The sequence below is a fragment of the Prinia subflava genome, chromosome 1 (assembly GCF_021018805.1).
Source record: "Prinia subflava isolate CZ2003 ecotype Zambia chromosome 1, Cam_Psub_1.2, whole genome shotgun sequence".
Classification (NCBI taxonomy): Eukaryota; Metazoa; Chordata; class Aves; order Passeriformes; family Cisticolidae; genus Prinia; species Prinia subflava.
Window position 1 is genome coordinate 135765683 of NC_086247.1, and position 13803 is coordinate 135779485.

General features: G+C 41.5%; 1 protein-coding gene across 1 annotated transcript in view; it reads right to left on the bottom strand.

Annotated features, from left to right (window-relative positions):
- Positions 1-13053, bottom strand: part of DNAJC1 (DnaJ heat shock protein family (Hsp40) member C1) — a 107084-nt gene extending 94031 nt beyond the window's left edge. Inside the window, exon 1 of the mRNA XM_063413653.1 lies at positions 12707-13053. Coding sequence (XP_063269723.1) covers positions 12707-12874 — 168 coding nt within the window. The 5' untranslated portion in view covers positions 12875-13053. The remainder of the gene's footprint in view (positions 1-12706) is intronic.
- Between the last annotated feature and the right edge of the window lie 750 nt (positions 13054-13803).

Sequence of the window (13803 nt, forward strand, 5' to 3'; positions counted from 1 at the left end):
AAGACAAACTGCAGCCTTAAAGAGACAATCCCAAATGGAACTCAAAACTGGAAGTATTTACCACCAACACCTCAGCTACAGAACTCTCCATCTGAACTCTGCATCCAGTACATTGGACACCCAAAACAACTGTTCCCAGAAAACAGTCTGATTTCATCTTTCATTACCCCACACTTTTTTCTAGATACTGTTTCTCTGTGTTCTCAAGCTTGACTTCTCAGTGTGCCACATCAGACATGCAGATGCCAGCAAACAGCACAGTCTACCCTAAATTCTCATCTGATGGTAGTCAAGGTGCATGCACAGCATGGAAGCAACACACAGAATCAGAGACAGGGTATAATTCCTTTAAATAGGACCTAGAACTACGACTTGAGTATGTCCCTCAACAATAAACAGATCAACACTATTTAGAAGCAAAAGAAAATTGATTATACAATAAAGAACTGTACTAAAACCTTGAAATTCAATACCCTTTATCTGATACAACTTTTAGCTTTAGTATGTTCCATTAAAGCTCCACTATTTCAAACAAGTTCCCTGCTGCAAAAGTTATTTTATCAAGTCTCTACCTTTTAAAAACTTGTAGAAGTGAGGGCATTTCATAAAATTCTGTCATGTTTCTCCTCACAATGCCTACATCTGATAGAAACCACAAAATTGAAGTTTTCACTGTGATTTATACAACAAATACTGCAATACCAAAATCTTGCCTAAACCAGTAGGAATAAGCAAAAACATAGCAAGTACGTGGTACCATCAAAATTACAATAACTGGATTAAAATAATCTTATTGTTTTCATAACAATATACTCAAGTACATCACAGTAGGAACTTTGCTGCAGAATTAATAAATCCACTGACTGACTAGGGTATAAAGGAACCATAAGTCATAAAGGAGGGAGGGGGAGGGATGACAGGCCACAAACCAACTCTGCTTTAGTCTTAACTCGAGTAGTAATACAGGCCCAAGCCCTCTGTCCTACTGCCTGAAAAGAGAACTACTGTCCATGACTGAGATGGCACAGAGCTGAGGCCAGTAACCAAAGCAAAGTGACCAGGAGCAAATGATCCATTGCTCAACTCCCTACAGATACCCCAGTTAAAGGCCTGGGTTCCTATGAAAATGTGCTTAACCTTTCATGTGTACCAGTTAATCAAACAGGAAAAACGGCGTAACAGCAGCTATTCTTCCTTCTACTGATAAATAACCACAGCAGCAACATGGTGAATTTATCTGCCAGTTCCATTATTATTCATGGAATGCACAGCTAAAAAAATGTCTTGCCTACTTCTTTCCAGCATGTTACTGAGGACTTTTGTATTTGTCCAAGCAAACTAGAGTGGCAATTTATTTGATTTTCAAAACCTTTTTATTTCTTCAGATGTAATCAAAACCAAGACATTAGAGACTGCTTGATGACAAAACTATGAAGAGTTTCATTCAGGAACAAAGCTACAGCCAAGTAATTTAATAATTCACTTAATGAATCTTTCCTGTTGGAGAGGTTAAAGAGATTCTCACACCAACACATTCTTTGCAGGTCAAGAGAAGGTAACTCAACTTGAAATATATATTGGATATATTACCCCAAACAGACAAACTAGATGCTAATAAGTCAGGACCATGGCTATCACCTTAGACTGCTGAAGGAAATTTATATAAAAAACTGCACACCTGTAGGTGAGGAATATAAGCCAGTGCTGCAAAGAAAATGCCACCAGGGACCCAGCAATTTTGAAAAAGCTTTTGACAAGCCTCCACACCAAAGGCTATTAAAGTGACTAACTTAACACAAGATGGGAGGAAAAAGTCTTACAAATAGAAAATTAATGAACAGGATACAAAAAGCAAGGGCTAATGGCCAGTCTTGAGGGCAAAGAAGAGGCAGCTGAAAGGTCTCCTGCTGGGGGATTGGTGCTGGGACTGGCTTCATTCAGCATTTTCAAAGACAACCTGAAGAGCCAAGCATGCAGTGACACTAAATGTTTTGGGTAGGTACCAGACACAAGCAAGGAAACACCAACCCAAGTGATCTAGCAAAAAAGTGAGAGATAAGATTTAGTTGTATCAGTTAAACTACAATTTTCCTAAACAGAGTAGAGCTTGCAGCTGGCTATTATAAATCACTAAGTGATCCAAAACACATTGCTGACAGTTCTACAAATCCACTGTACAGCACCAGACTGAAAGGTACTACCAGAAATGCACCTCTGAACATTGTTAATCAAAAACTGTGGCAGCTGAAAGGTACAGGGGGCAAACGGACTGCAGAACACGGTTAGCTTCACATGTGCTCCCCAGTGACACTCTCTATTGCCACTGGCTTTATTGCCTTTATTAAAGAAAGAAATGCAAGGATAATACAGAAGTGCATAAATAATAAGAAACAAGGGTATAAACCAGAGAGCACATTGACACCATTCAGCATTTCTTGAAGGTATCCAAGGAGCTTATGGATGACATGGAGGGGTGCCCTAATGGGAGACCAAGAAGACTATGGAATGGAACCAGGCCCTCACAGACATCAGGATGCACTGCTCAGGACAATTCCAGACTATTATTAAACATCTGCAACACAGACAAGGCAAACGTGCCTGGTACTCTCAAGTGCATTAAAAATCACATTATTTTTTAACTGATACAACAGCTACTGTCCTTTAATCTAAGTTCACCAAACAGAGGTCTGCACCTCCTCCAGAAAATTAAGGCATCTACAGATCATATCTGTTAGTAGGTAAGAAAGGGAAGTATAAGTGTATGAAAGGCCAAACTCGTCATGACTGATGAAATTCTTAAGTCAGTAACTCATTGATAGGTTAAGTCTCTATCACTCCAGCAGACAACTAGTTTCATCTTTATTTCCTTTAAAACAAAACCAAAACCTCACACAAACTGTTTTCTAATTAAGCACCTAGTATTACTCAACCACAAAGAAAACACAAAGACCAAAAATATTTACTAAATGGACTAATGGTGCACTCCAGCATGGGAACTCTGTATTACGTAAGTCAGCTACAATTAATTTTCAAATACAGTACACAACTTATGTATAGAAGAAGTTTGCTCTTTCACCATCATAAAACTGCAAAAGACAACTAATTGGCTGATCTCCTCAATCTGTATTTCAACTATGGAAACTCCATCCTCAACAGACACAAGCCAACACTTGAATTTATTGCTTTGTTTTGAATGCTGCTGGCTTAGCTTGAAGTGTGGGAAGGATACTAAGGTACAAATAGAAAATTCTGAAATAGAAGAGAAACTACAAGCCACACAAGTTACAACATGACAGAAGAAATACTTTTCATTCAATACATAGATAGACTCAGACTGAAAAACACATATATTTCAAGTTTTTAATCAACCAAAAGAAATGCATGAACTGAATAAGATTTTTAATAAATCGTAATAGGAAATGGGAAGAGGCTTCCATACAGGATTAAATTTTACAGCCTTTTTTTTCTGTAACATTCTAGCAGCCGCTGTTAGATACAACATCCAGTAAAGCAACTCATAATATGACCTAGACTGTCACAAAGTTAAATGGCATACAAACACTCCTACTCTCCCATCACAGCATTTAAATCCCACAGAAGAACACTAGAGAAATCATTGAGTTTAAAATGGTGATTATTGAACATAAAAGCTAGCTTAAATCAGTTTGATAAAACTGAATTAAAACTGATCAATTTGATAAAGCCAATTTAGGTCGAATAAATAAATAAAATTCAATAAAGCATTGATCAATCACACTAAAAATCATTTGTAATAGTTTTAGGAGTAGGTGAAAACAATCACTGCCCCTTAAAGGAGAAGGTATTCAAGCCAAATCAGTGCAATAAGGCTATTTCTCAGCTTTCTCATGTCCTCATCAGCACTGAATGCTTCCTTCAACAAGTGAAAGTACTTTACATTATTGGAGACAGCAGCATTCAAAATTACAGCCCATGGGGCAAGACCCCTCTAGTTCTTGCTTCTCTTTTCAGCCATAAAAGGATTGCCAAGTGACTTTATTTCAACAGCTCCTATGTATTGTCTGTTTTCCTCCACAAATTTTCCAGACCAGGGTGAATTTCAGATCTATCAGACTCCATATGAAATTTCTTCATTTCTCATCCCACTGTTCATTTGACATCAGTAAGAACAGTTTGCAAGGCCTGCAACCAGCTCATTTAAAGATCTGCACTTAAGCAACCCCTCAGATGAGAGCCCAGGAATACACAATCCTGCTTTAAACCACTAACATTTTGCATAACTGTAACATACACCACGTGTACAACATTGCCACATCCGTGAGACTGTTTACAAATCATTTTTATACCGAGTTAGTAACATCCAAACAAGGCTGTCATACAAACAACACGCAAAAGAAACCCAGAAAGCCCAAATCTCCTCATCATTTCGGGAAACCTGACAATTTTACACTGCAAGGGAAAAAAAACAAAAGAGAAGCAAACGTCTAACCTGCACAGCATTTAGCTAAGCAAAAGCACAAAGACTAAGAAGCAAATCAAAAGCAAAACTGCGGATTTTCATATGCTGTACAATTTTTGTTAGCCCACTAGGATTCCGTGGAAAACCAAAACACTTCTGATATTAAAATGAATAAAAGGAGGAAATGAATGTATATCAGACCCATTCTTAGAGACAAAAAATCCCCCTTTGTTATCACTTATACGCTCATTCTTACTGGCTCAGCTGCGCAACAGCACCACAGACTCTTTGTTATCGGCTCTGCTGAGAGCACAAGAAGCACCAAACCAATTAAGAAACACCTTACATGCTAAATTCTCATTTTATTTTTTAAATTTTACCACATACTTTAAGTTAAAATGGCACCATAGATACCTCCAAATATCTCCCTTAAAGCTACAGCTCTCTAGATCTGATTAGAAAACCATGTTAATCTTAATTGTAAAATTACTCTAGATGGAGCATAAAAGCTTTATCATTCAACAGAATGAAATTAAGGCTGCATCTAGAATTTTTTTTTTACACAGCTTTACAGATAAATATGATGACTACAATCCACAGCAGTCAAGTAGTAAAAGGCCCACTTGGAAGTTGTTTACAAAATTCCATGTTGGATCAATTACATAGCTGCTTCAGATACCCACATGGGCAGGTACTTAGAACTTCAGTAAAGGAGATGAATTCCGAACAAGCAGAAAACTTAGAGCCTTTTGTAAGCACCAAAGGCCACCAGCACAGGTTCCCTACCTCTCTACACTAAGAAATTGGTCAATCCTTTCAATGAATTACAGATCAAACACAGAACTACTTGGGAAAAAAAAATTTCTGCAATTTGAAGATCAAACTATCATGGATATATCCTTAAAGGATTAGTGGAGCAAGAAGCATAGAAAGAAAGAGCTGAAACATTATTACTGCTGCAGACAGAAAAAAATCCAAAACCAAACCAATTCAAACCTGCTTGTTTTATCCTTTTTACAGCACTTTGCATACTATCGGTTCCCCTGGGTTCTCAAACACAGTAATTTCTTGTTGCTGTATGTCCTTCTAAACAGCAAGAAAGAAGAAAAAGATAACCTGAAAGAAATCAGGAAAGTACTATATGAATGAATTGTCAGGGAAATTTAAGAGCAAGTGTCTTTGAAACTACTTAAATTGGTAGATTCCAAAGCACTTTTGTGTCTTGAAAAAACGAGACAACAATGAAAGAAAAAAAAATTCTTGACAACATCCAAGCAGAAATTTAATAGGCAACATTGCAGAAAACCCATTTTTATGGAAAATATAAGCTTTATATGTCTAGATGTCTCCATCATTTTTATATGCAACAACAGTGAACAAAAAGATAAGGGCAGGGTCCTTACAGAATAGAATAGATTATCTATCAGCAGTTTATCTGTAAGTTCAGCAATTTTTAAAGATCCAAAACACACAGGAACCTGTACCCTGCACCATCCCCAGTTACAAATGCAGCAGTTGTCATTAGCACTTCTCTGTGGTGACTCTTACAAGCCATTAAACTACTCAAAAGAGAAACAACTTTGTTCTGTAGGATCCAAGTGAATAAACTCAATGATGACTTCACACAACCTTAACAATTTACATCTTTTAGGACAAGCAGTTTCCAGAACTGCTGAAAATCTCAGTTCCATGTACAACTTATATGTAACAGACTCAGAAAGGAAGTTTTAAATCATAAAGGGATACAGAATTGTGTCTCAGTAAAACATGGAGACAAAAAACACAATTACTTTTATGGAATGAACTGGCATTACAGCTAAAGCCACCAGAAACAAAACTGGATTTTGATGCTATTTTTGTTTGAACCAGTGCAATGGACTATTACTGCCTAAATGCTGACAGCATATTCATGGGCTTAAAAGAAATACAGTTTCAGGAATTACTAAAATCCCTCAGTGTCCATACAAAGGTCTGCTACTACTATTACCCAGTTGTGTATTATTATGGAAGTTAATTATTTTTGAAAGCTCAGAGCAAGAAAATGGAAACATTTCATCTTTCTAACTGAGAACTCTGATGTCACAATTGACAGTACATTAAAATCTAATGCTTTCCAATTTAGATCTCCTTAATACACACTTTGAACAAGAAGTAGAAAGCAATCTCGGAACAGGCTGAGAGCATTAGACATGATGTTTAATCACCGGCCGACCAACTTTGCTTTGTCAGAAATGAGTGAGACACCAAGGTGCTACAAGGCTCCATGTCATTTCACAGCACAACACTTTTGAAGGTCACAGTGAATAACTTATTTGTCATGCAAGACAAAATAATCTTACAAAACCAAGCAAGAATAGCTTACAACTCATGGTTTTGACACAATCATCTGAAAAAGTGATGTTATAATCACATGCAAGTGAAGTTTTGTCTCACTTGAGCAAATACTTCCAAAGCTTGGAAGACTGAACCACTATCACCAACCCAGATTTTTGCTGAAACGTTTGCAGATGATGCACACTTCATGATTTTAGCAACACTGCACCCACATATATTAACCTTAAAAAGCACTTGGGAGGAGAATAGTCTGAAGAGTAAGAAGAGCAACCAAAATATGTCTGTGGAGAGCCATCCAGCTTGTCATTGGGAAGGACAAACTGCTGAGTTTCTGGGTTATCCCTCCTTATTTCCCCCTTCTTTGCTTTAGTTATGTGCAGCTTGCCTGCCAGGAAAGACAGAACTGCATGGATACAGGTAGGCTGTTCTTGATGAGGACTTAAGATACATATGAAGGAGAGCTGTTTCTTCCCAATTGAGGGGACCAATGTACTCAAAGTTCCTCAGAAGTTCTACAGGAAAAATAGTTTCATGTAGACTTTTCTCTGGACAATAATCTATTCAAAGACAGAACTCTGGCAGGGCCAGATAAAACAACACTGACAACTTCTGAGATTGCCGTTATTTCTGAAAAACAGGTTATTAAATTTACATCCAAGAACTTTACTTATATAACATACAACTTCTGGACTGTGGTGATGTATGCACTGCATGCCACCAATCAATGTATCAAACAGACCACATAGAAACATCTTCCTGAGAATTTTCTTCCATCTCCAGTAACACTTGACAATACCACAAAAGCCACACAGTTTGTTGTGGTGGTCATTCCTCTTCTTACAGAGCAACGTCAAAAGGTAAAATTCAGTGCCAGCCATTTACTAGAAACTGTAGTCTTAAAGATGCAGCTACCTCATACTTTTAGCACAGCCCAGCAGTGCATGTGTAAAGCAAACTTTTCTTTATTGTACCTACTGACTGCATATCATGAAGCAGTCCTGGAGCAGATGAACAGAATTCCTTTTGGAGAGAACTGAACCATAAGATGGGAAACCAAGAGCGCAAACAGCATGTTTTAACAAAACGGGCATTGAGTCCACGCAGTCAGCCTGGAATTAATTCAACAACAAGGAAAAAAAAACCCCTGAAATGCAAACAGTACGGGCATCAATTCTGCAGCACCTAACATTGCATTCTACAGCCATAACCCTCTCAGATGCTGTTACTTGACACAGTACACAACAACTCATCTGTTCCAGCGTTCTTGAAAGAAGCCTATTAGCCCGACACATCCAGATCATCTGGAGAGCTTGTGGTTTTCCACAGCCACAGAAATCCAGTTCCTTGGTTTTCATGTCATGCACTTTCTTGGAGTTACTAACATATCAATGTCTCACAGGCTGTCAGACCACAATCAGGTTCTGTACACACAGCTCTGACTGTGCTGCAGCATCATCTAGCAAACCCGTTACCTTGCAGTGGATATAATGTTCTTAGTTCTCTACAGTAAAGCCACACAAACACATTAGAGCCTGGTTCACTATAAAGCTCATGTGCCATAAGAAAGGCCTAACACAGTACTGAAGAAAATATCCCTCTCAGACATTTTTCAGGTTATAAATTTATCCACCATGCTGGCCAGCAAGTCCTACACATTAACTCTCCCTCAAGAACCTGAGCTCCCAGGGCCTATTCCACTGCCTCAGAGAGTGCTCAGAGAACCTTTCTGTGTTTGTTTCCCTACTCTGCACAGGCCTAGCATATCTTTCAAAACCAGCCCCTCCAAAGCCTTATGCAGACCTTCCTTGGTCCTGACACACAACACAGGGCTCCACACAGCTCAATTCCAGCAACGCAGCTCAAATACAGCAATACATCCTAATACATCTTCACAAACAACATTACCTAAAAATTTCCTGATCACATCCTTTGTATCCAAGATCTGTATCACAAAGTTTCAAAATACATTCAGAGGCTTCTAGTGCCTTCCTGGATGCAAGCCAGAAAAGTGGAGGAACAAATAACTCCCTTGAAGCCATGTTAAAGAGTTATAATCAAAAGCATAGTTTGGGAAGGAGATCCACAGGTTCAATTCACGCGAAGTTGATTCATCCAAAGCATATCATATTCATAAAGGTATCAACTACTAAAAGCTGTAAGAGATGATAACATTAACCTGACCCATTCATTTGTCCACCATACCAACTTGTAGCTCCTGAGATCTTGGAATTTTTCCAAAAACTTAACATCACATTTCTATGTTCTCATTCTCAGGTAACAGGTCATCACGTTACTGAGTCTGCACAGCCTCTGGTTTAATTCTGCTGCTTCACCTAAGTTTTTAGATTATTTGGCCCCGATTCCTTTTTTGGTTTGAAATTGGCTGTATTGAAGTGATTACTGAAATTATTATTACATCTGATCTATCAAGAGGTTATGATTCTGTTTTCTTCAGAAACCACTTGGGGGACAGGGAAATGCAACCTTTCTCAAGCCAAAGGTCACATTCCCATTCTGCTAGGTCAAACTTCTTGAAAACAGCAATGTTTTAAATGAGTCATTTACGTTAATCACACTATCAATTTAAGAACCACCACAGAAAGGGAAGGCAGAGCAATTCCCACATTGGTCAGAACAGCAGCAGTAACAAAACAAAGATGCAAGACTTCCTCATGCTATGTTACTATTAGATCTAATAAAAACCCAAATAGATAGAATGTGTCCTTGTATAAAAATCAGATACTTCTTAATCTAGGTGCTCAGCCCTAACACTTGGGGGTTGGACAAGAAGGGACCTTCCAATCTCAACCACTCCTTGAGCATTTGTAGATTGTTCAACCAATCCATCTTTGAAGTCAGTTATTTAACAGCCAAGACAGTCACAATCTTTTTTTTACTTTGTCATTCCTCATTCAAAACCACAACAAAAATCACATCGCCTAGGACATCTTCTATCTCAGCAATTAATATCAGAAAACACTACAGCAACTCAAACCTAACACCTTACCAGAGCTGGATGACAATGCCAGGAGGCTTCCACAAGGCCCTCAAAATGACACAACACAAAATCCATACTCCTGCAAGCATAGAGCAGCAACAAAACAAAAACCCACTCATCTCTCTCCAATTTCAGTGAAAAATCCACACGCCAGAGGCATCACCAAAGCATGTTTGAGAGCTACAGCACCTCCCACAATGCCTTCTGCATCTTGTCAGTTCAGGTCAACATCAGCTTCTGACATCGAATATGAGTTCAACAATCAGTGCCACAATTCTCCCATCAAACCCCAAGCTGCTTTAATGCCTTAAGGAAGCATTGGAGTCATTCCCTATATTTTTTCAAAACACAAGATGACATGTTTAGAAGAAATCTGGCAGCCCTGATACACTACTGCTAACAAACACAGTTGAGCATCCATATCTCAGATGCGGAAGTTACATCCGGCACAAAGGAGAAGTGCTCCCTCTCCCAGAAGTACATGAAGGAAGAAGGGATTATCAGGACACGACACAAGGCAATGAAATAGGAAGGGGTGGGAGGAAAGGCAAGCTTTGATGAATGGAACATAATTAAACAGTTCAAAGGTGTGGCCATAAAGGCTACTGTCACACACACAGTTAACTCTTGCTGACAAGAAAACCACTTGAACTCAGGGAAGGAAACCTGCAGTATCAGAACGGCAAAAAGTGAAATTAGAGCACTGTAGTAAAAAGCATCCCAACTAAAACAATAGTGACATACAAAATGAATAAGCTCCATTAAACCATAGTATTAAAAAATAGCAGAAGACCTGAAGAAACATGCTAACATCACATTGAGCCATTATGGTAAAAGACAGCTTTATGTTGAGACATCCAAGTGGGAGACAGCACACCTGAGATTTGTGCACTTCCCATGATCCTGTCACCAGACCAATTACCCTTCTCCTAAGGTAACTTACACAGCAGCAGCTGCCCAGCGAGTCACTGCAAGACAACATCCCTTCACGATTACACGGGTGACACGAGGAGCTTGTTGCAAGTTTCAGATATAGGTCAGAGCCGGATACAGTGTGAAAGAACCTGGAAATCCACACAGCATTTTCCAATCTTAGCAATTCCTCTTGAAGCTCAACTTCCAACACTGCATACATACTCCATTATTCCTCTCACAGGTCTATTCTGCTGCATGTGTAAAGTATCAGCACTATGCACACTTCCAGTCTGGGCCATAATGACATGATGAGTGACCACTTTAAACAAAATACACCTCAAACAAACAAAAAAACCTTGGTTTCATTTGTGTTGCACTTCCACCAACTTTTTACTTGCCCCCACTGTAAGTGATAAAAGTCTTCCACTATGACTAGCAGGAAAAATGTGAGCTAGAAGAATAATTACTTGTTAAAATTAACATTTTGCTAAACATACAGGGCAAGGTACAGATTCGGCCCTAGAAAAAAGGACTGTGGAAGATGTTAACAAAGAGTTGCATACCAGACCTGAACATCACTAACAGAAACAAAGTTTTGCACTCCAACATTATCTAACACTAAAATTGTCTTTGAGAATTAACATCTAGATTTTTAGGGTCTTGAAAATGAAATATGAATAGCAGTGCTTGCTGTGTTGTATAGATGATGGTATTCCATAGTATTTAACACCAGATGCTTAAGAGGGAGTGAAGGAAAGAAAGAGATTAAACGGAATCAGAACAACCAAAGCCAATAGCTTACAAAACTGGACCTTTATCTATTGCAGACATCTTCCCTCTCTTTTTAGACATGGCCTTAATGAAATGCATTTATTACTCTCAAAATCTACATCAGAATAAACTTCAAGGTTGGTAGGGAAGCCATTTAAGTGGGATCACTCACCAGAATATAGTACTGGAGAGAGAAGGTGCTAGGGGTACAGAATGTACTAGGAGACAGAGAAAGAGCAAAATGTCTTTGGGAGACTCTGGGTTAAGTAACAGCATAAAAAGAATTGTGTATTTTATTATTGAAGAGAAGAACACTGGAAGAAAGTAAAAAAAATTGTTAAGATGCATGTAGAGACACTGAGCAAGGTCACACACAGAGCAGAGCACTTAGAGATAAGAAAGGGCATCACATGGGAGCCCAGACAAGTGATACAAGTTGAAGATGCCAAGCGGCAGTGAAACCAGCAACCACATCTAAGATGTACACAAGAACCATGGGATAAAAGTGTTTCTAACAGGAGTTCGTGTCCTGAACACACTGGCATGAAAAATTACCTGAAGGTACATAATAAATTCTTTAAGATAATCTCAGGTGTTACTTATCAAAGAGAGGTGAAAACCACACATAATAACCAAGATACATGAAAAGTAAACAAATATAACAACCTACAAGCCATTAACACAGCAAAGGGTCACTGTCTACCACATGGCATGAGTGAGAGAAAATATGAGCCGCAACACGTGGTGATGCACACACAATCTAAAGATAAGGAACTAGCAGCTATGCAGAATGAGGGAAAGGTGGGAAACTGCCACACCGACGATATGAATGGGAAGTGTGAAAACCCCAGAAGCTACTTCTATCTGGCTATAGATGCATTTGGAGAAAATAAGGTATGTTCAGGAAAGCAACAGGCAGTAGGAACACACAAAGGTACAGTGGGAGAGGGAGAGCTGATTTACGGTGGGGCAGGAAGGAGAAGCAACAGAGCAGTACCTGAAGCAGAGGAGAGCCCCCGCGGTGAGAGGGGAGAGGCTGGAAAGGGACAGACGCGTTGCCCCGATCGGCGGGAGCCGGGGCCCGGGGGGCCAGGGCAGGAGGACGGTGACAGCGCCAGGCGAGCGGGCGAGGGGCCGGCGGGGGGAGCCGGGCAGCTGCGCTGGGAGCCAGGGGCGCCGGTGACCGGCGGGGCCCGCGGGCACGGGCCAGGGCAGGGGGCGGCGGCGGGCGGGCTCGGTCCCTCGCTCACCTGCTGCACCCCCAGGAAGTCGTAGAAGTTCCGCGGCACCTCCTCCACCAGGTCGAAGAGCTCCAGGTCGCCGCTGTCCCAGGCGCGGGCGCGGGGCGCAAGCAGCGCCAGCAGTGCCAGGAGCGGCAGCAGCAGCCGAGGGCGCGGCGCGGGCCGCAGGCGGGCCATGACCCCGCCTGCGGTGGCGGCACCGGAACGGTGGCGGAACGGCGACGTGCCCGGGAGGCTCCGCGGAGGCCGCGCTCGCCGCGGCTGCCGCTCCGCACTGAGGGGACGCGCGAGGCCCGGCCCGGCCCCGGCAGCGGCGGTCCCACGGCGGGGGAGGGGGGAGGGGGGAGCTCCCCGCCCGGCCAATCGCAGCCTCCGCGGCTCGTGACGTCACGCGCCCCGGCAACCGCCGGCGCTGGCGCAGTGGAGAGGCCGGAGGGGGAAGGGCGCGAGCGGCTCCCGGCGCGAGCTGTGTGCGCGCGGACGCCCCGCCCCGCCCTTCCCCGGCTCGCGCTGTTCCCGCCGGGAGCAGCGGGAGCGCCGCCACAGGGCTGTGGGGACACGGGGCTGCGGGGACACGGGGCTGTGGGACACGGAGACCCGGGGACACGGGCAGAGCTCCGGTTCCTCGCGGCTGCCGCGGTGGCCGTGGAACCGCGGTGTCTGCGGGGCCAGCGGGCGGCTCCGAGCGCTAAATCTTTCGATTTTCTGTCTTCATTAACTCCTCAAGGGCGTGTTTGATTCCTGTAACCTATTTTAGCCTAAAATCGCTCCACCCTGTTGTTAGTATCAACGCAATTTTTAAGGTGTTGTCCCTGTATCTTTCGTTCTTTCCTTGCCTAAATTAATTTGAAATGTTTCACCTGGGACGCTAGATGAGAAATTAGATGGAAACTTAATGGCCGAACAATACAAATTATCAGCATTAAATCATTTTTCTCTGGCACGGACGGACTCCTCGGCACACCCCATCTGTTTCATCTCTCTCGAAACTAGGCCTGGTTAATAACTCACGATGGGAATGTTTTTTAAAAAAAGAGAGATTCACTCATCTGAAAAATATCCATGAACTAAATTTTAAAAAATAGGGTTTGCAATTTAAGAAAAAA